The following is a 26,135-nucleotide window of genomic DNA, read 5'->3' on the forward strand; positions in this document are numbered from 1 at the left end:
TGTTAACAGTGATGCGGCTTTTCCAAGGGTAGGCTCTCAGGCTATATCTCAGGTTGGGGATACACACATGCACACAGTACGTCATCCACCATGGGGTTTGGCTCATTGGAGTTGGAGCCACATGGCTGTTCCTCTGGCCAGAAACATGGGCATACTGTTGCTTAGCTGGCCTGGGAGTGTGCCTGCCAGGAGTGATCTGTAGGGTGGTTTCTCTGATTCAGGACACAGATACAAGGCTGCTCAGCTGGGGTGTATCTGCTGGGACCAATTCAAGGGGCTGTTTCCTATGTCTGGGCCACAGCTGCATGGTTGCTTGACTGGCCTGAGGGTGTGTTTGCCAGGGGCTGCCCACAGGGCTGCTTCTCAGGCCTGGGACAAGGGCACATGGCTGCTCAGCTGGCCTGAGGTATATTTGCCAGGGGTGACCTGTGTGGCTATTTCTTGGGTCTGGGGTACAGGTGCAAGGCTGCATGGCTGGCTTGAGGATATGCCTACTGAAGGTGGCCCACGGGGCTGTTTCTCAGGCTCTTATTGGGCAGGTCAAGGGCAAGTCTGTAGGGTGTTGGGGTACTGTGGGGCTATTTCTCATGTCCTGAGCACAGGTGCACAGCCCCTCCTCTGGCCTGGAGGTGTATTAGCCACTAGGAGGCTCAGGGGCCTCTCCTGCTTAGGGAAGTGGTGAACAGCAGCTTAGCTAACTCAAGGGTAGGGTTGCTGTGGGTGGGACTGCTAGACTATTCCTCCAGCTGGTAGGGCAGTGATGGGGGTTGATTTCCCTGCTGTGCAAGGCCAGAGTACAGCCAATCCTGAGCCCAGGCTCCATGCAGCTGGGGTTGTGATGTTCAGCCACACGTGTGGGCTTGGCGTCATGAAGATGGAGCTCCAAGGCTGGAGAATGGCCATGGTTTCTGTTCCCCAGAGCAGGGTATGCTCCAGAGGTGGCTCTGGTCTCAAGATGGGGCTGTGCTGCAGCAGCTTGGCTCACAGGGATGGCTGGGGAGTGAGCAGTGCACACCTTGTGCTCCTAATCTGGGGCTATGGAGCTGTGCCATGAATTTCCTGCAGCTCCCAGAAGGCTCAGGGCTTGCGAGGACTGCAGGATTCCCCTGGTGTAAGGACTGTAGATGTTTTCTGTGGTGACGGGGGCTGGTGGGGATCTGCTGCTTCCCTTTTCCCTGCAACGGGAAGTCCCTTCTGACTCCAGGCAGATCTGACCCAGGCAGGGGAGATGGGGCTGCAGAAGCCTGGTGCCTCCACTCTGCCCTCCTGGACTTCCAGTCAACACAGGTGTCTCTCCACTCCCATGCTGCACTGTGCACTCTGCCAGATCTCAGCTCTCTTCCTTCCACACAGTCAGAGCTTAGCTGTGTAGTCATTGCCTTGGTCCTTTCTTGGGCGGAGGGAGCTGAGCACCAGCTCTCTCTGGTCAGTGTCTTCCTGACTTTGCTCCTACCATGCAAATATATATATATTTTATCTCACTTGATGCCTTAAGCACCAGTATGCTTGAGTCAAACAAAAGGAGACAGATTAAATCCTCATCATCAGGACTTTGAGTTAACAGGAGCCCTGGGACTTTATCAATCCCCTCCCCTTATCAATCTCCTTCTTTTATAAGTGAACACACCCGAGTATTTGTGGTTTAGTAATTGCCTTTCTACACTTCCCTCAGTCTGTGTGCATCCTGGTTAACCTGAAGGAGTTTTTCAGTGAGCAAATGCATCCTGAGGCTGAGGCCTGGCCCCAGCCCCTGGGGAAGGCTTATTATGATTATTAACATCACTGTCGTTTGTTGTTACTGTTCCTTGTTACTTTATTCATTCTCTTGGCAGTCCTCTCCCGTTCCTGCCAAAGTTCCACTGAATCTTCAGATTCAGATATTTGAAGTTTTCCATCTTACCCGTCAAAATAAAATAACATTTTATTGGGGCATTTTGGATTATGTTTTTGTTTTTGTTTTAAATCAGAATCCAAGATGTTGCTTTTTAATTTGATAGGCCTGCTCACTAGAGGGCTTCATGCCATCAAATCTGCTGAGAAAGCAAATGATCTGTTTTGTGACCCTGTATCTCCTGGCTCCCACATTATGTTTTTATTTCCAAAAGTTTAAACAGAGTTTGAGTTTGTACTGGACGTGTAACACGGCACTTCATGTCCATTTGCAATCTAATTCAACGTTTCATCGTTTGGATTCAATCTGTTAATAAAGTCGATCTCAGATGGAGAATCTGGCTACTGCCCTAGTTCCTGGCGGCTGTCTTAAAGGCTGTTTATTTTCATTTTTGATTTAATTTATATCCACTCAGTTGATAATCAGACATGGGAGAACAGATTTCTGGCTTTGTATCAAGTTCTTGCTGAACTGTCTTTGTTCATCCGTGATTATCCCTTATTGTTAAGTTTGCCAGTTACTGACTTGAATGTCTGAATACAGTCAACAGAGCCTGTGTATCAAACGACACTTATTTAGTTACATGCAGCCAATGTAAAGCATGTTTTTGTGGTGGTGCTTGGCAGGATTGATAGACGTGATACACCTGAGACAAAATTTTTAATGGTCAGAGGCTGTATGGTCTTTAATACATCACTTGTTCTTTTTGAACTCGGGTTCACCGGGCCTTGAACTGCCATCCACAGGACTGTTGATACCCGCAGCAGGCAGCCTTGGCTCGCACGGAGCACGTTGATGTGCAGTCCCTCCCTCCTGGCTGTTTTGTGTCTGCCTCTGGGAGAGTCCCTGACTCTGTCTGCATGTCGTTCACCCGTCTCCTCTTCCTCTCAGGTTTCCTTCTTTAAAATGAAGAGGGTGAATTAAACGTACTTTTAGCTCTAACGTTTGATGACAAAGAATTTTATGCCCTAAGTGCCTTTAAAGTTATCCTAGGAAATGGGATATAAATCAAAAACTGGATGCTACAGTAGGTAAATGTAAGGAAAAACAGCTTTTAGAGATCATTGCCTCTGAGCCAGGTGCTTTCACGGGTTATTTCATGGGAACCTTGTGATTCCTGAGGCAGGGGCCATGCGTCCCCACTGCGGGAGTGTGCAGGCCTCTTCAGGGAAGTGGCTCCAGATGGGCAATCCCATCTTGAAAAAGAAGGATGCTATCAAGAGCTTGAAAATTTGGATAAAAGAAAGTTGTTTAAAAAGCCAAGAGAAATGAATCCTTCTTGTGATATTAAGGGTATTTAGTATCAGGAGTGGGGAGGGTTTTTGGACAGGCAGGAAAGCATTGAAGCTGTTTGGAAAAATTAAACTTCGCTGTGGAATAATTTTGGATGTTTAAGATCGAATGATCACACTGTGGAATGGAGTTCTAAGTCACGTGGGGGACTTTTTGGACTCAGGCTTGTTTTTATGGCTTTGCATGTTTCTTGTATGGTGTCCCTTGAGCTTTCGGGTCAGACATTGTAGACCTTTGCATTTTTCATTTGCTTTTCTTTATGGTTAAAACTTGGACATTTGAAGACAGCAGTAAAACACTTTGGGGTGTGTGTTCCTGTGCAGTTCATACTGGAGCACTAGGATTACATTCTGGCATAGTACCAAAGGAACAGTATACCCTAAGTGGACAGCAGAAAAATGAAAATACGCCAGGAGAAAGGAGCAAGGGGCCTAGGCTGGTGGTTGGATTAGGGACTGGGAGGTCTGTTCTTACAGCGAGGCCAGGGGCTTGGTCCTGGTGGGTGTCGGAGTTTTGCTTTGGTATTTTGAGCGTGAAAGGAACTGAAGAGCTGCTTCTGACATAGGGGATGTGACATTATCATGTAAGAACATGCAGGTTCTGAAACAGTTTCTGGTACACAATAACTGCCCAGTAAATACTCAGTAGAGACGTAAGCTTCTTCTGTGAAAGCCGTGCCGGCAAGCTCTGCATCCCGGTGGTCGCTTCTGTGATGCATTAGAGACCACGGACTGACCCCAGCCACCGGCTGCTCCTCCCGGCATTGCCAGAGTCACCGCGGTCGAGCTTGTATCCCCACCCGCTCTCCCAAAAGTCATCCCAGGAAACTGGATACACATCATGGTAGCAAGTGACCTCCCAGTCTACCCAGTCCAATCAAGAGTTTGAAATAAGGACTCAAGCCACCTCTCGGCAATAGGTGGCATTCTGCGTCACCCATTCCCTCCCTCTTTCTTTCATCTGCTTTCTTCTTTTCTAATTTGCATTTGAGAAAGATTTCTACAGCAACAACATAAAGGACAGATGGGAGGGGTGCTGGACTGGAGGCAGAGGCCAGTTAGGGGGATAGCCAGGGCGCTGTTTCATTACACAGGACAATAGCAGCGGGCTTGGGGCAGTGAGCAACCCAAGGCTGCCTCCGAGGCACAGCCGAGGCTCTGTCCCCAGGCAGCATGGGGCTGAGGCTGGTGTTCAGTCATTGCTTCCTGAGCTGCCTCACCCAGATGCATGCCAGGGATTCCTGCAACCTTTCACCTCTGGCAAGACAGGAAAGGTTCACTATTTGATTATATCAGCATTTCACATCGGAGATCTCACAGAATCCAGACGCAACAGGACTCCGGCAGCTGCCCACCACCGCCCATCCAGCAGCAAGCGAATAACAAACAGCAACAACAACCACAAACAGCTGTTGAATCTCACAGCTTTTGTCTTTACAAAATAGGCCACTTCTTTGACATGTTATTGCAGATACACATGCACACACACAGACACACACACTACTAAGAAGACGGTGTGGAGGTATCATCCTAGCATCCGCTAAACACTGTTAGAAAAAATCCAGTGCCTCCGGGTTATTCGCCACTGCAGTTGTGGTTTTCATTCTTCCTGTTACCCCTGCTTTTTCATGAATACATATTTTGTTTTAGAAGTGGAACCAATCCAGGCTGGGCGCGGTGGCTCAAGCCTGTAATCCCAGCACTTTGGGAGGCCGAAACGGGCGGATCATGAGGTCAGGAGATCGAGACCATCCTGGCTAACACGGTGAAACCCCGTCTCTACTAAAAAATACAAAAAAACTAGCTGGGCGAGGTGGCGGGCACCTGTAGTCCCAACTACTCGGGAGGCTGAGGCAGGAGAATGGCGTAAACCCGGGAGGCGGAGCTTGCAGTGAGCTGAGATCCGGCCACTGCACTGCAGCCTGGGCGACAGAGCGAGACTCCGTCTCAAAAAAAAAAAAAAGAAGTGGAACCAATCCAGGTTCATCTTTTCTTTGCTTAAGTGAAACTAATTTCAGATTTCTTGCTGAAAAATGCCTTTGCTTCCCTTACACAGGATATAATTTAAGAATACAGTCCAGCAAGCTCGAAATTTGTTTTTGAAACAGACATGTTAGTTCCATGGGTTACAATGGAATATAATGATGTCTGAGATGTGATTTCTTTAGCCATTTGGAAACCTTCTCTCTCCTGCGAACTATCAAAGGCCCTTAGAGTCAGTAATTCGGGTGTTTTACCCTCAGCCTAGGGCAGATTGAGGAGCTCTGTTGTGCATTCCTCAATAGATGCGACTTTCTTTTCTCTTTATGGGGTTGGCAAACCTTTTCAGGAAAGTGTCAGGGAGTTAATATTTTCATCTTTGAAGGCCATGTGGTCTCCAACTCAATCATCCAACTTTGCCCTGGAGGAAGAAGCAGCCCTACACAGCATGTAAACAAAGGGTGGGGCTGTGCTCCAGGCAAACTTCCTTGTTTACAAAAACAGGCGGCAGGCTGGGGTCGGTGGGGCTTGTGTTTAATTAACGCAGCCCACAAAGTCTTACGACATTGTTTTACTCTTTTCTCTCAGGAAACAGTTCTGGTGAAATGTGATCGTCCTGGCCACCCTCTGATTAATAAGACATATCATTTTGAAAGGTAAGTGCTTTTCAAGGTGCTATATAAAGCAAACTTCCACATTAAAAGTACAAGTTTTGCATTGGGGTTTGAGTAATGAAATGTGCGATTTATCCTATCATTTTGACTAATTGTGATTGTAAATACAGACAGTCCCTGATGTCGATTTTTCAACTTTAGGAAAGTGTGAAAGAGACACACGTTCAGTAGACACTGTGCCTCAAGGACCCATTACAGCCCTTCTGGTTTTTGCTTTTAGTACAGTAGTCAATAAACTACATAAAACAGTAAACACTTAAGCGTACAAGAAGCTTTCCATTGGGTGACTTTGCCCACCTGTAGGCTAATGTGTGTGTTCTGGGCACATTTAAGGCAGGCTAGGCTGAGCTACAATGCTTGGTAAATTAGGTGTATCAAATGCATTTTCAACTTGCAATATTTTCAACCTACAATGGGTTTCTCAGGTTGCAACCCCATCATAAGTCAAGGGACATCTGTCATCCGTATGTTCATCGTTTTAAGTAAATCGACATTTTTTATGCATCCAGTTTGTTGACAGTGATTTCACTGTGATGATAGCAACTAACTGTAACCTTTCTGTCAGATGCCTTCCTCGGCACCAGGTCATGGTGTACTCCCAGGGTGGTGGGAGAGCCCTGGAAGGCTCAGAAGCAATGTGTGTGGCCTTTGCAAATCCCTGCTCATCCTCCTTCAGCTACCAAGGGCTGGCTGAGTGGTCCTGCTCCCAGGCTCTGCCCTCCTGCTCCTCGGAAGGACGTCAGTGCGTGGGGCCTCTTCCGCTCCCCAGCAGCAGCCTGTGTTGCTTGATAGGGTCACATCTGGAGAAGGGCAGAGGGTTCCCCTCAAGCCTCAGCTGAGCACTGACCAGCACAGGAGCGGGAAGAAGGACGAGGCCGGGAAAGAACCACTGGGGAGAAGCCTGGGAGACAGTCCGCAGAGCTCACACAGGCCTGGGAATTGTGACTGCTCCCGCCAGGGCAGAAATACCTCGTGATACACGAGGCCTTGGGTCAAGCGAGAAGTTAGCCCTGGAATGAAGGCTGCTGGTGCCACATGGCAGAACTTAAATGCAAGCCTTGAGGGATCAAGTTGTTTCCAAGTAACTGCTGGCATCCCATAATAAAGCTGAAGAAAAATTACTGGGATTGGAGGGTCAAAACATGGTGCACCCAATTGCGAGTAATTAGTAAAGTCTGACATCAGAAATTACCAGACATCATTCAAGGAAGTAGGCAAATATGATCTCTAATGAGAAAACTCAGACAACGGAAATAGAGCGAGAAATAATACAAATGATAGAATTAGTAAAGAAGGTGAAAACAGTTATTATAAATCTGTGTGTTCAAGGAAGTAGAGGAAAATGTAAACATGTTGAGAAGAGATATGAAAAATTATTAAAAGACCCAAATAAAACTTCTAGAGATGAAAGAAATACCATCGAGGAGACACGAACGTACTGGTTGGGATGCAGGAGAAAGACGGGTGAACTTGACACCGCAGCAACAGAAAGGACCAACGTGAAACTCCAGGAGACCCCATAGCGAGTGGACAGAGTGGGCTCCGGGGATGGCTGAGGCTGACGCAAGCCCCACAGTGTGAATGAGCTTGAGGCCCCTGCACGGCACACTTGAAATGGTGAAAATGGGACTAGGCCTATGTTTGAGTGCCCTGGACTTGCACAGCCATGGCACCTCCATGTCCTGCCTCCTGTCTCCAGAGGGCAAAAACCCTGCTTGTAAGCCCTGTTGCTTCTGTCTGGATTGGTTTCTCAGCCTGGGTGCTTACAGTACCAATTCAAGCCTTCTACTCAGCCTTTTTCCACTCTTCATTTCTTGCACCTAGAAAGTTTCCTTCTTCTTTTTTTTTTTGAGAAAGAGTCTTGCTCTGTTGCCCAGGCTGGAGTACAGTGGTGCAATCTCAGCTCACTGCAATCTCCGCCTTCTGGGTTTGAGAGATTCTCCTGCCTCAGCCTCCCGAGTAGCTGGGACCTCAGGCATGCACCACCACACCTGGCTAATTTTTGTATTTTCAGTAGAGACAGGGTTTCACCATGTTGGCCAGGCTGGTCTTGAACTGCTGACCTCAAGTGATCTGCCCACCTTGGCCTCCCAAAGTGCTGAGATTACAGATGTGAGCCACCATGCCCAGTTATATTTGTATTTTTAGTAGAGACCAGGTTTCACTATGTTGGCCAGGCTGGTCTTGAACTCCTGACGTCAAGTAATCCATCCGCCTCAGCCGCCCAAGGGCTAGGATTATAGGCGTGAGCCACCGCGCCCAGCCAGTTTCCTTTCTTTTTTCCCTTCAATGTCAGCAGCATATTTAAAAGCATATTTTGTTTCTATTTTATGTTGCATTAGTTACCTGTTGGTTAGGGGAGAAAAAGGGAGTTGTAGTATCTTAGCCGCCATGTGTCGAGATCTAGAGCTTCAGAGACAGTGCATTTTGTAGAATGCGTGTTATTACTCAAGGATTGCAATAATATTAGAATCTGTATAGTCTCATGCATTTGTATTATTTATTTACTGAAAAACATTTTACTTTGTATATCTAAAACCAAATAACTTGATTTTTCCCCTAAAATAATCATATTTAAAATCTCACTACGAATACTCAAGAAAATTTTCATCAGTTTCACATGTAATAAAGTAGCTTCCTGAAGAAGCTTTCACACATGGTGCTGGTGGTTCAAGGGATTTGTAAGAGCAAAGCCAGTCTTCACGTGTAAGAGCTTTTTCTCATGTCTGTGCACTAAAAACAGTATAGACAAAAATGATACTTTTTATCAGTGTAGAAAAGAAGCCAATTTATGAGCATTTTGTAATGACCCCATGGCTTAGCTTCATCATGTTTGTTTATGCAAACATTTGTGGAACTTCGCTTCCTTGTGACACATGGTTTTTTTTAGCAGTCCTTCAGTGGGCTGACCTTTCTTCCACTATTGATTTTGTCCTTTCTTGATAACTCAGTTATGCAGGGGAATAATCTAAGTAAAAACCTCTCTCTTTTTTTTTTTTTTTTTTACTGTGCTTCAGAGTAATCTGGTGTTGGGCTAGGTAAGGAGGGGAATGGGGTTGGCCTGACTCCTTCCAGGAGGTTATATCATAGTTGAGACCTAGGCTTGGGATGGGGGGCTTGGGAGATCTTTACAATGATAGGTAATATCAACATTGGCAGAATAAGGTGAAGCAATCAAAATAGGTGACATAATTGGCCAAGGATGGAGAAGAAAGGAATGTTCGGGGCTGGGTGCAGTGGCTCACACCTGTAATCTCAGCACCTTGGGAGGCCAAAGTGGGTGGATCGTCTGAGGTCAAGAGTTCAAGACCAGCCTGGCTGGCTGGGTGCGGTGGCTCACGCCTATAATCCCAGCACTTTGGGAAGCCTAGGCGGGTGGATCACCTGAGGTCAGGAGTTCGAAACCAGTCTGGCAAACATGGTGAAACTTCATCTCTACAAAAATACAAAAATTAGCTGGGCATGGTGGCGCACGCCTGTAGTCCCAGCTACTTGGGAGACTGAGGCAGGAGAATCGCATGAACCCAGGAGGCAGAAGTCACAGTGAGCTGAGAATGTGCCGCTGCACTCCAGCTTGGATGACAGCGCGAGATTCTGTCTCAAAAAAAAAAAGAAAGAAAGAAAGGAATGTTTGGAATGGAACAGTTAATGAGGGAAGCACCTCTGGGGAAGAGGCCTTGAGCCTGGACTCGGCTCTGGAGGTTTAGGTGGGACAAGCATCCCAACAAAGGCCGGAAACTCATCTGAGACGTGGGGACGCTCACTGATGAAGGACCTGAGGATGTGGCTTGGGAATGTCTCCTTTGTGAGGAATTCTCAGTTTCCCTGTGTCCCTCGGTCGGAGGCAGCTGCTCCAACTTCTCATTTCCTGCCCCTGCTTCATGTGTTGGAATAGCATTTGGCACACTGTAGTATCTGCTTCTACTGTCATCTTCCCAACTGGAACAGGAGCTCCGCGGGACTGGGGACAAGGTCTTACCTTGAATCCCAAGAAATAAGCATTTCATTTAGATTGTGTTTGAATCGTGGGCTTGCTGGATGATGGCTGGACCATGTCAGCTGGTGTCAGTGGTAGATACATTGTGGTAAAAGCTTTTTCCTTCCTCCCAACCCCACCTCCAATCCTTGTCCTTTGCTAGACTTGACTTGGGAAGTAAACAGCACCAGTTTAAGGAAGCATGTGGCCTACTGATAAAGGATTGGGTTGAATGTTTAGAGCCAAATGCACCCTTTGGTTAAAGTGCTGAAGGATTTAATGAGCACCTTCAGGCGCTTAGCACAGAGCTGCAGAGAAGGAATAAAGTAGGGTTGGATTAGGAATAAAAAGTTTAAAGTATGATCGTTTCCCCACGCGGCTTACACACAGGCTGCGGGTGTCGGTCATCACTGCAAAGCAGCCAGAGTCCCACAGTGTGTGTGGCCGAGTGCTGAGTGACAGAGAAATGCCTGTGGGCAGGAGAGTCACAGAGTGGCTAAAGCTTGAGCTGGGTGGAGTTTAGTTACATACGTCACCTTCACGTAGCCCTTGAGAGTCTCCAACTCCTTTCAGGCCTTTGATCATCCCAGGAGGACCTGAGGAGGAAGCTGCGGGGGGCACCACTGCCCAGTCTAGTGAAAGGATGGCTTTTAGTAAGCGGTGGATTTGGGCAGAAGGTCTCAGTCTTTGGATGACACCAGGCTGCTGCTTAGGTCAGTGCAGAAGCACAGGCAAGGGCGCTGTGGTGAGGAAACCATCCTCGGGACTCACGTGACCTTGTTTGGGGAAGAAGGAAGTGGAGCAGCACCGGCCATGCCGACGTGCGTCTTCTCAGAGGGCTCCGTCTCAGTACGAGTACACTGAGGGTCCAAGGGAAAGGTCAAAATTGTGCTGCTTGAAGTGAACAGAAAATAGAAGAATTTGTGCAACTTGCTGTCTGTCTATAGAGGAAAGGGAGACTTTAAATGTAAATCTCTGCAATAATTTATTCTGGGGTATTACCATTTAGTATTCGGGATCATCTTATTTTTAGAAACAGTGGAGCATATGGTTCTTATGAAATCAGAACATTGTTGGTTTTTATAACAGCTTTTTATGGAACTAATAAACGTCAAAATATTTTATTTCCATTCGGAAAAAAAAAAAATTCCAACACCTTCAGCCCTTTACTTATTGTAAAAATAAATTTGTATGAGGGGAAAAGTTCAATTCTTACTATTCAGAAAAAATATTAATAGGCCCAGGGTCGGAAGAAGGTATATTTTCTATGTGAAATAAAAATATTATTTTAAAAAAACAAACAAACAAAAGTAATGCCATTGATCCAAAGTGCAAGGAGAAAAAGAATAAGTCATGTTCATTGTTTTGAGAATAATTCATTTATCAGAAGGCTGAAGGACACTCCTGGCTGTGTTCTTGTAGAACAGGAATTTACAATACGATATTCCTAACCGACACATTTGTGTTAAATTTCTATAGTCATTCAAGTGCAAGCATTTTCTGAGCACCTGTTATGTGCCAGGCACCCTGTTAGACACAAGGGATGTAGGTGAGAGGAAGGCAGCATTTTTGCCACCAAGACCTAGAGCTGTAGGGACGGTGCCCAGGAGGCTGCGCTGAGCACAGAAGCCACCAACACAACAGCGCGGTGGGAGGCAGAGATGGGGGAGGCCCTCAACCTGGGGCTCAACAGCTCAGCTAACCAGGAGTTAATCAGGCCGAGAAAAAGGGAAAGGAGGCTGGGGGTGGTGGCTCACGCCTGTAATCCTAGCACTTTGGGAGGCAGAGGCGGGCAGATTGCCTGAGGTCATTTGAGACCACCCTGGGCAACATGGTGAAATCCAGTCTCCACTAAAATACAAAAAATTAGCTGGACATGGTGGCACACACCTGTAGTCCCAGCTACTTGAGAGACTGAGGCAGAGAGAATCGATGGAACCAAGGAGGCAGAGGTTGCAGTGAGCTGACATCGGGCCATTGCATTCCAGCCTGGGCGACAGAGCAAGACTCTGTCTCAAAAAAAAAAAAAAAAAGGAGAGAAAAAGAAAAAGGGAAAGGAGATTCCAGGTTGGGGGAAAAATGGTCAAAGTTATGGAGAAAAAGAATGAGACTGACAGGCTCTGAGCACAGGAGCCTTCGCTGTGGCTGGGCATGACTGTGGGAGGTGGGAGGTGGGTGCTGGGAGTGCCAGGTCCTAGGGCCAGTCTCCCACTAGCACCGGGGCCGCCCCTCCTCCCCCAGACAGCCACGTGAGCAAGGCCAGCTTCCCTCCACATCCCCACGGAGCACAAGGTCAGATGCATGGGTTGTTCCGGTCTGTGGGTGAGAAACAGGTTGTCTGTGTAGCATCTCTTCAGAGCGAGGTTGAGTCTTTTCGTGTGGTTCCGTCATTTGCATCTTTTTTTTTTTTTTTCTGTGCATTCTTCACTTCTCTAGCTATTTTCTCTACAAGGACTGACCTTTCCTTTCTGTATTTCTAGGAGCACTTGATATAGCAGAGATATTTAAGCTGCAACTACTTTCTCAGTCTGTTGTCTGCTTCTGATGTCTTTGAGCCACACGTACGTTTTTACATGATCATAGGTGAAAAGGCTGCCAGGTTCTAGAAGAACCCACCCGTGGACTCTGCTGGGACACGCATGGCCGGATGGTTTTCATTAAACTTGTGGTCTGTTAGGAATGTGTCCTAGTCCATTTTATAAAGAATTGATCCAATTTTATCTTTTTAAATCTCTTCATTTACTGCAACACCACTTATATTTTAAAATATTAATTTAAAATAATATTTTAAAATTTATTTATTAAAAAAAAGGATATTGAGATGGAGTTTTGCCCATTGCCCAGGCTGGTCTCAAACTCCTGGGCTCAAACGATCCGTCCACCTTGGCCTCCCAAAGTGCTAGGATTGCAGACGTGAGCCATCGTGCCCAGCCTGCATCACCACTTATTAAAACACCTCTGTCCCCACCGATCTGAGATGTCCCTTTATCTGACCCATTGCCACATGGAGTTGTGTCTGTCTGGCATTTCCCCCTCTTCCTTCGGCCTACTTACTAATTCACGCAGCAAGACCAAGCTGTTGTAGATAGAGTCTCAGAGAAGGTTCCAGTGTCTGAGCTCGCCCCATCCCAGTTCCTCTATTTTCCAGGGCTTCTTTCTATTCTCACTATTTTATTTTGCCAGGAAAAAAAAAAATTATAATAACTGTGGAGCTCCAGGAAAAACCTGACAGCATATACAGTATTTTGGGGGGATTGAGGTAAGTTTATAAACTAACTTTGGAAAAATGGGCCTCTTCATGAGTTGACTCTTCCATTCAGGAACATGCTGTGACTTTTCACTTATTTGAGTTTAATCATGTATTTTCAGGAGCCTTTTATCATTTTCTTTATGAAGGATTAGAACATTTCTTATTAAGTTTATTCCCAGGCATATTTTTGTTGCTATCACTAATAGAGTCTCATCTCCCAGCATGGCTTCTAACTCTATTTGTAAGAGGGCCATTAATGTTTTCACATTAATTTTATGACCTGCTGTTTTGTTAAATTATTGTATTGATTTAGTAATTTTCTTTGCCATTTGAATTTGGATTTCTCAGATGTATGGCCGTGTTAGCTCCAAGGGGAAATTGTTTTATCTTTTCTGATTCTTATGTCACTAATTGATTTCTTTTGTCCAACTGCATAAGCCAATCATAGCTCGATGCAATATTAAATAGTATTGCAGGTAAAGAGTACTGCAGGTAAATAGTATTGCAAGAAAAGAGTATTGCAGGTAAAGAGTACTGCAGGTAAACAGTATTGCAGGTAAAGAGTACTGCAGGTAAATAGTATTGCAAGAAAAGAGTATTGCAGGTAAATAATATTGCAAGAAAAGAGTATTGCAAGAAAAGAGTATTGCAGGTAAAGAGTACTGCAGGTAAACAGTATTGCAGGTAAAGAGTACTGCAGGTAAATAGTATTGCAAGAAAAGAGTATTGCAGGTAAAGAGTACTGTAGGTAAATAGTATTGCAGGTAAATAGAATTGCAGGAAAAGAGTACTGCAGGTAAATAGTATTGCAAGAAAAGAGTATTGCAGGTAAAGAGTACTGCAGGTAAATAGTATTGCAGGTAAATAGAATTGCAGGAAAAGAGTATTGCAGGTAGAGTACTGCAGGTAAATAGTATTGCAAGAAAAGAGTATTGTAGGTAAAGAGTACTGCAGGTAAATAGTATTGCAGGTAAAGAGTACTGCAGGTAAATAGTATTGCAAGAAAAGAGTATTGCAGGTAAAGAGTACCGCAGGTAAATAGTATTGCAGGTAAATAGTATTGCAGGAAAAGAGTATTGCAGGAAAAGAGTATTGCAGGTAAAGAGTATTGCAGGTAGTCGGCATCTTGGACTTTTCCCTCCCATTACTGGGAAAAACTCCAATGTTCTTTAAAGGTAAGATGTTCACAAAGCCTAAAATATTTACTATCTAGTTTTTTTTGAGAAAAAGTTTGCCATCCCTTGCCATAGATTAGGAGACTTAGAAGGCAGCAATCCTGTGCAGTGTAGATGCCATGATGAATTATCATTTTTTTTTTTTTTTTTTTTTTTTTTTTTTTTTTTGAGACGGAGTCTCGCTCTGTCACCCAGGCTGGAGTGCGGTGGCCGGATCTCAGCTCACTGCAAGCTCCGCCTCCCGGGTTCACGCCATTCTCCTGCCTCAGCCTCCCGAGTAGCTGGGACTACAGGCGCCCGCCACCCTCGCCCGGCTAGTTTTTTGTATTTTTTAGTAGAGACGGGGTTTCACCGTGTTAGCCAGGATGGTCTCGATCTCCTGACCTCGTGATCCGCCCCGTCTCGGCCTCCCAAAGTGCTGGGATTACAGGCGTGAGCCACCGCGCCCGGCCGATGAATTATCATTTCTAAAACACTGACTGGAAAAAGAAACTTACTAGACAACTGAGGAAATGCAAACACTGACTTTTGGATGGTGCTAAGGAATAACTAACACTCATTTTTAAGGCATGGTCATGGGAAGACTGTTATATTTTAAAGTCATCATCCTTTACAGATGTATTGGCCTTTCCAGATGAAATGAACCTCAGGTCAGCTTCCGCATGAGAAGCAGGACAGGCCTGGGTCTGAAGCCGTCCTGGCCTTCCCAGATGAAACGGACCTCAGGTCAGCTTCAGCGTGAGAAGCAGGCCAGGCCTGGGTCTGGAGCCAGGCAATGTGCACATGGGGCTGACTTTTCTATTCTTTCTACTTTTGTATCTTGGTGTATTTTCTGAGTGAAAAGTTAAAAAGGATCTCAGCCCTGAGCATCTTCCCACACAGTCCTCACTGTACCCTCTAAATCATGCATATGGCAACACCTCATAAGGGTCCCCACTCTGTGTAAAATTAATCCCGTGGCTGGAGATGACATGGATCAACTGAGCGACAGGACACCCTTGAAAATGAAGGAAGGAAAAAACGTGGTTCCAGCTAAGTCAAAACCTGTAGTTCAGGAAACTGAGTTTCACATCAAAGCAGACCTGACCAAGCGCAACCACCCGCCACTGCTGGGCAGCTGCCAGGGAGCCTGCTCTCTCACTGTGCTCCAGGCTGCTTTCAAATTGTGCAGGAAACGGCAGTTTTTGGACATTGCTTCCTATTTTGTTTTATTTGTACCTGTTTATAGACCCAGAACCACATGAAGTTTCCTTTGCAGAGCAGACATCCAATCCCATGATATCGATTCAAGTTCTGCTGAACTGACCTGGGGCCTAGGAAAACAAGATTTTTAAAAGCTTGAACACAAAAAGCGAATGTTATATATCAAATATCGCTCAGAGTGTGAGTTTGACATTGTTACTGTTGGGCCCTCCACAGTAGAGCCGATTTAGTTATGGAATAATTATATCCTCCCTCTGTCCCTCCCTCTCTCCCTCCCTCCCCTCCTCTCCTCCCCTCCCCCTCCCCTCCCCTCCCCCTCCCCCCCCCCTCCCCCCTCCCCTCCCCCCCCCCCCCCTCCCCTCCCCTCCCCCCCCCCTCCCCCCTCCCCTCCCCCTCCCCTCCCCTCCCCTCCCCTCCCCCTCCCCCCTCCCCTCCCCCCCTCCCCCTCCCCTCCCCCTCCCCCCCCCCCCCCCCCCCCCCCCCCTCCCCTCCCCTCCCCCCCTCCCCTCCCCTCCCCCCCCCCTCCCCCCCCCTCCCCTCCCCCTCCCCTCCCCTCCCCTCCCCTCCCCTCCCCCCCCCCTCCCCCCTCCCCTCCCCCCTCCCCTCCCCTCCCCTCCCCCCCTCTCCCCCCCCCCCCCCCCTCCCCTCCCCTCCCCCTCCTCCCCTCCCCCCTTCTCTCTCCTCCCCCTTCTCTCTCCTCCCCTCCCCTTCCCCTCTCCTCCTCTCCCTCCTCCTCTCTCTTCCTCTCCCTCCTCCTCTCTCCTCCCCCCTCCCCCTCCCCTCCCTCCCCTCCCCCTCCCCCTCCTCTCTCCTCCCCCCCCCCCCCTCCTCTCTGATTTCTCCTCCCCTCTCCTTTCTCCTCCCCCTCCCCTCCCTTTCCTTCCCTCCTATCTTGCAAGCATTTGTCACTTCATTTATGCTTATTACATTTTCATAGCAGAAAGTAGTATCTTTTTCTTAACCTCTGTTATCTTGAAAAATAACACAGATTAATCTTTTGTTGAAGAATTCCGACGGTGTTGCGGGGATGGGAAGTCCACGGGGGTATTGTGTTCCCAGGTTTCTGAGTCTGCATATGCTATAGTAGCTTTCTGCTTCTTCTATTAATGCAGTATTTTCCCTTTGTCTCTCAGGGTTTATGGTCCAGCAGAGTCTCAGAGTGCGGTCTTTGGAGATGTGTGTCCCCTACTCACGTCTCTCTTGGATGGGTGAGTGAAAATACTTTGAAGGCCAGTTATCATAGTTACATTTGAATATAAAGAAGCTTCATTGTGCTGTGGAGTGAGAATGTCGCATTAGAGTCTGAGCCTTTTACAGCACTGCAGAGCATGTCCATGGGTCACCCAGCGTGGACTCCGCTTGCATCCATGGAGACTATCTCCACACCCTGGGAAAAGCAGTAAGAATGATTTGGAGAATGCTTGTTAAATGAGTATATCCACCTGGGATTCCAAACTCCATTTTAGTTACATTGTATGTGGGCTTAAGCCTGTGAATGCAGCTGCCATTCTCTCTGGGATTCTTTTATATTTCAGAATTAAAAAAAAAAAAAATCTGTAAGGAATGTGAACGTCAGATTTAGGGACTTTTCCCTCTGGGAATCAGCCTTCTATTCTTGCAATATACAACCACTGATGTCAAAGGCAGCGGGTCGTAATTTAGGAATGAAGAATATTTTTTTACTTAATGGAGACACCTTAAGCCCATAGTTTCCACTCCGGGCATTTTGAAGAATCTCAGTTTTCTGGCAGAAATCCACGTCAAGTTCCTGACGAAGACTTACTTGCATTTGTCCAGCAAAGGCTTCTGCACAGCCAACCGCAAGGAACCTCAAGGACCCAGAAACTGCAATTACACAGTGTGCTGCGCGCCCCAAAGGCGCATGATCCGACCAGCAGGTCAACTCAGGAAGCTCCTGCGTCTGACCGCGCACGCACGCGGGGCCGCTCTGCCAATCATGATGCAGTTGCTGCTTCAACTCTTCCTCCAGAAGGCTGGAATTTTTATACCCATCTGAAGAAATGGTTTTGAAAATGATAGGGGAGTCTCCTTTCAAATAGGCATCTTTTAAGTAAGCAGATTCCAGAAATAAGAAAGACATCGTGGTCACAGTGATCACTGCCAGAACTGCCTTTCCAGGATAACGCAAAACAGATGGAGTTAGTTTAAGTTCTGAGTCTTGTCAGCAAAAAGAGTCAAGTCTGTAAAATATTGGGAGAGATTTATCCTGAGCCAAATATGAGTGACCGTGGCCCAGGTCACAGCCCAGGAGGTCCTGAGAACATGTGCCGAAGGTGGTTGGGCACAGTTTGGTTTTATACATTTCAGGGAGACATGAGACTTCAATCCAGTTCATTTAAGAAATACATTGGCTCCGGAATGTCTGGATTAAGGTAAAGGATTATGGAGACTAAAGTTCTTATTTGCAGAGGAAGCCTTTATGTGGCAGCTTCAGAGAACAGATCATAGATGTTTCTTGTCAGATGTAAGGTCTGTGTCAATGTTAACGCTGGAGGATATCATGAAGCTTGTCTGGCCCCCACTTCCTGTCGTGGCCTGAACCAGACTCTGAGATAAAATTTTAGAGTGCCCTGGCCAAGGAGGAAGTCCATTCAGATGGCTGGGGGCCCTTAGAATTGTATTTCTGGTTTACAGCCTCCTTCTTCAGGAAGTTTCCTTTTACTCTACATTCTTAAATGGTTGAAAGACCCCTGTAAGAACCCATTTATCTGTTGTGGTCAAAGATATTCTCCACACAAAGAAATGCATGTAAATGAATTCGGGGAAGCCGGAAGAGACGTAGCCTGTAGTGGGGTTTTGTTATGCATGCCTTGAGACTTTTTAATCCTGGAAGGAAAACTCACAGGATGGTAACGGAGAGGCCTCATCAGTTTGGCGGGAGCATGTGGTTTCCAGGCTCTTGCGGCTGGAATGTAACAGTCAACCCTAGTGACTCGAACGGTCAGCCCCAGGACTGGGCTCTGCTGCTTTTCCTATCCTGTTCTAGGGGCGATTTAGATGGCAGTCAATGAGAACACTGTCTCACAATCATTTTGTCAAAACAACAACCTTTATTTGTTTGACTTGTGGTGGATACACCACGTTAAACCGGTATTGATAAATCGGAGTCACAGTTGACCAGTTAAGTCAGAATTTCTGAGTGCAGGACTTGCTGAATGTCCCCAGGTGACTTGGATGAGGGGTCAGGGCTGGAGATCCTGCTCTGAGGCATGAACCCACTTAGCATCAGGCCAGGTGGACCCACACCTTTACAACCACGAACATCTTCAACATCATGACTGAGATGATTTTCTATCATACTTATTTTAAATAGTCTTCCAAATATTTCCGATCCTCCCATTCATACTTTGGGCTAAACAGCACAACTGGAAGGAAATGTGGGGATGTGTTGGTAGCTCTTATCTTCTCTGAAATAAGCTGCAGTCAGCTAATCGAGGGTCTTGGGGCCAAGAGGCGGCAGGTGCTACTGTCACAGAGAGCACCTCAGCACATGTGGATTGACTGTGGACATGAGCACCTCAAAGTCCCTTCCAATTACAAAGTACAAAAATAGTTTTTGTATGAAAACGTATACAAAAATGACTCATGCTTGTAATCCCAGCACTTTAGGAGGCTAAAACAGGAAGATTCTTTGAGTCCAGGAGTTTGAGACCAGCCTGGCCAACATGGCGAAACTCTGTCTCTACTAAAAATACAAAAATTAGCTGGGCTGATCTCAGCTACTCAGGAGGCTAAGGCAGGAGAATCGCTTGAATCTGTGAGGCAGAGGTTGCAGTGAGCCAAAATTGAGCCATTGCACTCTAGCCTGGGTGACAGAGCAAGAATCCGTCTCGAGAAAAAAAAAAAGATAGTTACAGTGAAGGTATGCGGATTTAGGAAGGCCTTGCTAAGGCCAGAATCCCTGTATGAATGCTGAGCTGGAGAACGGGGAGATGGAAATGCCCAGGAGAAACAGGGAAGGGTGAACCCACGCTGTGTGTGTGTGTCAGTGCAAATACCGTTTAATCCAATATCATACAACAAGATAGCAACCAGGATGGATTATGCAAAAAAAATAGTTGTGGTTAAATGAAAACGTAATTTATAAGAAATGGAGTAACAGGGGAATAGGGAATGAAATTTATTGAAGTTTCTCAGACAAGTGAAAATTTTTCCTGGAATCTTCTTGGCACTAGCCCTCTGTGTGTTTTGCTGGACTGAATCTGCTCTGAATTTTAGGTACAATGTTTGTGTTATGGCGTATGGACAGACGGGCAGCGGGAAGAGCTATACCATGTTGGGACCCCATTCGGACGACGGCCCTGTGTTGCCGCTTGACCCACAGAGTGACTTAGGAATTATCCCTAGAGCAGCTGAGGAGCTCTTCAGGTACCGCTGATGGTGATGAGTGGGGCAGAGAAATATGGCAGGGAAGCCAGGCAGTCAGCACCTTGGTTATCACACGGCAAAAATTATTACCACTTTTTTTTGAAGAAGGTGGTCAAACCCCATAACCTCATCAGATACATTCAACATTACCAAGCGCTTCCATACTTCTGGGCATTATTGCTACCAGTTCCTGTGATGAAATTATGTTCAAATTCTATCATTAAGACAAAACTTTTTTGAATCTTTAATTTTTTTAGAGAGAAGGTCTTGCTTTGTCACCCAGGCTGGAGTGCAATGGTGCGATCTCGGCTCACTACAACCTCTGCCTCCTGGGTTCAAGCGATTCTCCCTCCTCAGCCTCCCCAATAGCTGGGATCACAGGTCTGCCCCACCGCGCCCAGCTAATTTTTGTATTTTTAGTAGAGATGGGGTTTCGCCATGTTGGCCATGCTGGTCTCAAACTCCTGACCTTAGGTGATCCACTCGCCTCGGCCTCCAAAAGGGCTGGGATTATAGGCATGAGGCACCGTGCCTGGCTAAGACAAAACTTCTTGAAAGAGATCCCGAGTTAGAGGGTTTCCTAGGTAGGGGTGGAGGTGGGGGATGGTGGGGGATGGAAGTTTTCTGTCCTGGAATGGGAAACACAGAGGGAAAACTCCCATTCTTCCATCGCCCTTCCTCCTGCCGCCATCAGGAGTGTATGCATCCACTTATCTTTAGGGGTCCAGCCAACATGGCCTGCGAAGATGCTCCCGACCCTTTAGCACATTCTCGAAAGAGACCCACTGCCTGTGTCATGATTTCACCAACAAAATTAGTCCTAGAAAAAAAAATAGTAACAAGTCATTTCAGTAGCTGGGTGCGGTGGCTCACACCTGTAATTCCAGTGTGTCCAGAATTGGTGGGTTCTTGGTCTCGCTGACTTCAAGAACAAAGCGTGGACCCTCATGGTGTTACAGTTCTTAAAGATGGTGTGTCCGGAGTTTGTTCCTTCAGATGTGTCCATAGTTTCTTCCTTCTGGTGGGTTCGTGGTCTCGCTGACTTCAGGAGTGAAGCTGCAGACCTTTGCGGTGGGTGTTACAGCTCTTAAAGGCAGTGTGTCTGGAGTTGTGTGCTCTTACCGGTGGGTTTGTGGTATCGCTGGCTTCAGGAGTGAAGTTGAAGACCTTCGCGGTGAGTGTTACAGCTCATAAAGGCACCATGGACCCAAAGAGTGAGCAGCAGCAAGATTTATTATAAAGAGCGAAAGAACAAAGCTTGCACAGTGTGGAAGGGGACGCGAGCGGGTTGCCACTGTTGGCTGGGGCAGCCTGCTTTTATTCCCTTATCTGACCCCACCACATCCTGCTGATTGGTCCATTTTACAGAGAGCTGATCCATCTATTTTGCAGAGAACTGATTGGTCCATTTTACAGAGAGCTGATTGGTCCATTTTGACAGAGTGCTGATTGGTGCGTTTACAATCCCTGAGCTAGACACAGAGTGCTGATTGGTGCATTTACAATCCTGTAGCTAGACACAGAGTGCTAGACAAAAAAGTTCTCAAAGTTCCCACTAGGTTAGCTAGATACAGAGTACTGATTCGTGTATTTACAAACCTTGAGCTAGACACAGAGTACTGATTGGTGTATTTACAAGCCCTAAGCTAGACACAGAGTGCTGATTGGTGCATTTACAATCCTTTAGCTAGACACAGAATGCTAGACAGAAAAGTTCTCCAAGTCCCCACTAGGTTAGCTAGATACAGAGTACTGCCAAGCGGTGAGACTCGCCTATCGCCAAGTGGCAACCCGCTCAGGTCCCTTTCCACACTGTGGAAGCTTTATTCTTTTGTTCTTTACAATATATCTTGCTGCTGCTCACTCTTTGTGTCCACACTGTCTTTTTGAGCTGTAACACTCACTGCAAAGGTCTGCAGCTTCACTGCTGAAGCCAGTGAGACCACGCACCCACCAGAAGGAAGAAACTGCAAATACGTCCGAACGTCAGAAGGAACAAACTCCAGACACACCATCTTTAAGAACTGTAACACTCACCGCTAGGGTCCGCAGCTTCATTCTTGAAGTCAGACCAAGAACCTACCAGTTCCGGACACATCAGCACTTTGGGAGGCCGAGGCAGGAGGATCACGAGGTCAGGAGTTTGAGCTTGCATGAGTTGTGCATGTCATTAAATATTCGACCAGTCATTTTTCCTTCTGCTAAGCAAACTCTTTAAGTTCCAGAAACTTTAAGGCTCAGGCAAGAGCACTGGGGAACTGAGGTAGAAAGTGGGAGAGAATGGTGGGAGTTTCCAGACTCCCTCCCCACCCCGCGCCGCGTTTCTTCTCATCTGTGAGAGCGGGGACACCGTGGTGGAACGAGGCAATGTGGCCAGGCAGCACGTCCCAGAGGTGGACTTCCTAGTGTTCCCAGCCTGAGCTGCATGCTTGCTTCCAAGGCCATTTCCACCCTCAGCTGGGCTTAGAGAGGCAGGATGCACAGCCAGTGAGAGCAGGCCTCATACTTTGACCTATGGAAGCATACCCAGGATGGCAGAGGGCTGCGAGGGGGTGGGAGCGGCGCTGCGAGGGGGTGGGAGCGGCGCTGCGGGGCAGGAACTGCGCTGAGGGAGCGCTGGGAAGGGCTGTTAGCTGCCTAAAAATGTTGGGGAAGATCCATCAGGACCATGGCCAGTCGGCTGGGCCTCTCCGGAAACCGGATAATCAGCGTTGCCAATGGGCCCATCGCATAACTGGCAAGCGTTTCAGTCGCCTCCTTTCTAAAATGGTTTTTCCGTTTTGCTGTTCTGAGCCTCGGGTGCTGTGCGTCTCCCTCCAGGGCACAGTGATTTGTGGCACTGGAATCCCTCAGTCTGAGTCTCAGATCTCTGCTCTTCCAAGTGAATGGCCCCGGGCAAGGCCCTACTCTCCCTGTACCTCTCTTTCCTCATTTGCAGAAACGAGAATCCGAGCAGACACGGACCGTGTCCTCCCTCGTCACATCCACACCTGGAGAGGGGTGCGCTGGGCCAGGGCTGGGGGTGAGCTTGGGTGTTCGTGACTCAAGTTGCAAACGGCCCTCTGCCCAAAATGATACACAACCACAGTGACGTCAGTGCTGATGTCAGAGATAGTTTACAGGAACCCTTGACCCTGAAAACCGCTACTCTTAGATTGCTGAAGGCACCAGAGAAGCCATTTCCTGTTGTTTTAAAGTAAATAAAATGCTACTGCCTGGATTCCTTGGCTCTGCACGTCCCTCTCCTTCCTTCTAAACCTGGTTGTTGACACCGCCTCCTTCCCGACTGGTCTCCGCTGTCATCCTTATCAACAGGAGTGTGTGGTGTTTCTCTACCTGCTACGCACCGTCAGAGGCACAAGGGATCCAAAAGTGCATGTGATCAATTTTCTGCTTTTAAAAAGTCTAGAGTGGTAATGGGTAATTATGACCCAGTAGGAAATGGGCAGGAAAAGATGGCAGAGACAAAGCATGGCCCTGCCCCTCCCCACCCCAGAGAGTCGGGGAAGCTGCCGGTGCATTTGAATCACACCCATTCATCGCAGGACCCAGAGTCCTTTACCTGTGTGTCTCCTTCTCAACACTTTGCTGCTTAAAGGCTAAGACTGAAGCTTGTGGTTTTCACCGTTGTCCCTAGAATCTAGTCAACAGCCCAATAATGACTTGTGGGAAATCTCTCAAATTAACTCCTCGGTATTATGTAATTGAGAAATTTCTAAGTTAGGTTTTGCGACACTCAAAGAACAAACTGTCACATAAAGGATGGGCCCAAGTGTGGAGGTTAAGTTTCTGGCTATGTGGTGCATTTTTACCTAACGTGTGGAGAGGAGGAGAATGTAAAAACTCTAGGCTGGGCACAGTGGCTCACACCTGTAATTCCATAACGTTGGGAGGCTTAGGCGGGTGGATCACCTGAGGCCAGGAGTTCGAGACCAGCCCGGCCAACATGGCGAAACCCCATCTCTACTAAAAATACAAAAACTAGCCGGGCATGGTGGCGGGCACCTGTCATCTCAGCTACTCAGGAGGTTGAGGCAGGAGAATCAACTGAACCTGGGTGGCAGAGGTTGCAGTGAGCCGAGAATGTGACTGCATTTCAGCCTAGGTGACAGAGCGAGACTCTGTCTCAAAAAAATAAATAAATATAAAGTAAAATAAAATCTGTAGCTAACTTCATTTTTCACTGTTGCACACACTCTTCTCAGAGTGTTCTCACCTAACCCCAGTGCTGAACCTACCTAATCCAAATCTTGATGCTTTGCCAATAATGATTTTTACCTTAAGAGTTTTACTTACTTTCTCTTTCATTTTAGTCTTCATCATTTTCTTTACTGTTTATCATTAGAAGACAAAACTCCTCTAGATCTGGATGAAAAAACAGCCTGGCAGCGCCTGGGTGGGAAACATCCCAACTGGATTTTCCCTCGAGTACAGATAGCACCCTGTCACTCGGGACTTCTCGCCCAGTTCTCAGAATAGCCTTAGGAACAAGAAAAGCACAATGCTCACCGTGGGATTGACATCACCTTGCATGTGGTAGGGAGGCAGCCACCTCCAGCAGACAGAAAGAGGCCTTTGTTATTTGGTGACAAGGTTGGAAGGGGAGTTTTGTCAGAGACAAACCAGAAAGCCGGAGGGAGGAGAGAGGAAGGGAGGGAATCCAGGGTTAGCGCTCACCTTTTTCTTGCTGTGGGATTACAGTTTTCTTTCTCTCTCTCTCTCTCTCTCTCTCTCTCTCTGTAGTATCTTTATTCAAAAACATTCCTACAGTCAGCACATAGTTCTTTAAAACGTGGAGCAAAATAAGATGTGCAGCTGCTTTTGTTTTTTTTTTTTTTGAGACGGAGTTTCGCTCTGTTGCCCAGGCTGGAGTGCAGTGGCCGGATCTCAGCTCACTGCAACCTGCACCTCCCAGGTTCAAGCGATTCTCCTGCCTCCGCCTCCCAAGTAGTTGGGACTACAGGCACACACCAGCTAAGTTTTGTATTTTTAGCAGAGATGGGGTTTCACCAGGTTGGCCATGATGATCTCGATCTCTTGACTTGTGATCCACCCGCCTCGGCCTCCTGAAGTGTTGGGATTACAGGCGTGAGCCACCGCGCCCAGCTGTGCAGCTGTTTTTTAAGGAGCCGGAGTTGGTTTGATGGGTCTTGCTTGCAGGAAAGTTGCAGTTGGAAGGCATAAGTGGAATTGGAATAAAGAAGCTTCCCTGAAGTGGAAAAGTTTTAAAATGAGCAAACCCCATCACTGGAGAAGTGCTAGAGGCCCGAACATCCTTGCGCCTTGCCTTGGGTGTCTGCAGTGATCGATCAGTGGGGCATGGTAATTTCTAGACCACAGCCATGTGATATTCAGGCTTCTTTGCCCTGTGTATTTAGAATCCTCAGTGTTCTGGTTACAAAGCTGTTGGTTTAAATATAACTCTGATAAAATAACTGCTCCCAAGACACCTATTCACCCTACAACCTAAATGGCACACCCCCTTTCCCCGAGTGATCTTGGGGTGAGTAACGTGCAGCCCTCTGCTCGGACCCCAGCAGTCTTACTGAGCATCCTCTAGGACGTCTGGAGCTGTGATTGGCTTACACTGAAAATCACTCTGTGAGACTTTCTGTAAGTTTCTCTTCCGTGTTTTCCCGCAGGCTGATTTCGGAAAATCCCTCAAGAAGCCCAAAGGTTGAAGTCTCCATAGTGGAAGTTTACAATAATGACATTTTTGACCTTCTGGCCAAAGACACTGTTGCAGCAGTGTCAGGGGTCAAGCGTGAGGTGATGACAGCCAAGGACGGACGAACAGAGGTTGCGCTGCTGGCCTCTGAGTGAGTACTGCGCTTGCCCTGTGCTGCTGGCCTCTGAGTGAGAATGGCACCTGCCCCGTGGTCAGGAGGCTGGACATCTCTAAACGAGCTCCCCACGCCCAAGGATCCCAAGGAGAATAGGCCGTGGTGGCCCAGTCAGTGCTCCTTGTCACTGAATGGTTCCTTGTGTGTTTTCATGCTTTGTATGTGTTGCACAATTGTCAATTTGCTGTAAGAATGATCTTTCTTTAAAGTTGGCTATGTCGAGATGATATATTTGTTAATTAGCTGGAATAGGTGATCATTTCACAGTGTATTCACATATCAAAATATCAAGGTGTATACTTTAAACATATACCATTTTCATACGTTATTAATATCTTAAAGCTGTTAGAGATAAAAGTAAAAAAAAACAAAATATTTTTACAATCAAAATTAAAATAAACAAACGTAGCTTTGAAAAAATCTTCGTAAGAGCACCTTGGATGGGCATCATCCCATCTCACA

General features: G+C 47.1%; 1 protein-coding gene across 1 annotated transcript in view; it reads left to right on the forward strand.

Moving 5' to 3' along the window:
- The window catches only part of KIF25 (kinesin family member 25), a 68,111-nt gene that overhangs the window by 36,016 nt on the left and 5,960 nt on the right, over positions 1 to 26,135 (forward strand). The window contains exons 8-11 of the mRNA XM_050787084.1: positions 5,752 to 5,819; positions 16,575 to 16,649; positions 19,681 to 19,830; positions 25,473 to 25,649. Of these exons, the coding sequence (XP_050643041.1) occupies positions 5,752 to 5,819; positions 16,575 to 16,649; positions 19,681 to 19,830; positions 25,473 to 25,649 (470 nt within the window). The remainder of the gene's footprint in view (positions 1 to 5,751; positions 5,820 to 16,574; positions 16,650 to 19,680; positions 19,831 to 25,472; positions 25,650 to 26,135) is intronic.

Source organism: Macaca thibetana, chromosome 4 (genome assembly GCF_024542745.1).
Source record: "Macaca thibetana thibetana isolate TM-01 chromosome 4, ASM2454274v1, whole genome shotgun sequence".
NCBI classification, from domain to species: Eukaryota; Metazoa; Chordata; class Mammalia; order Primates; family Cercopithecidae; genus Macaca; species Macaca thibetana.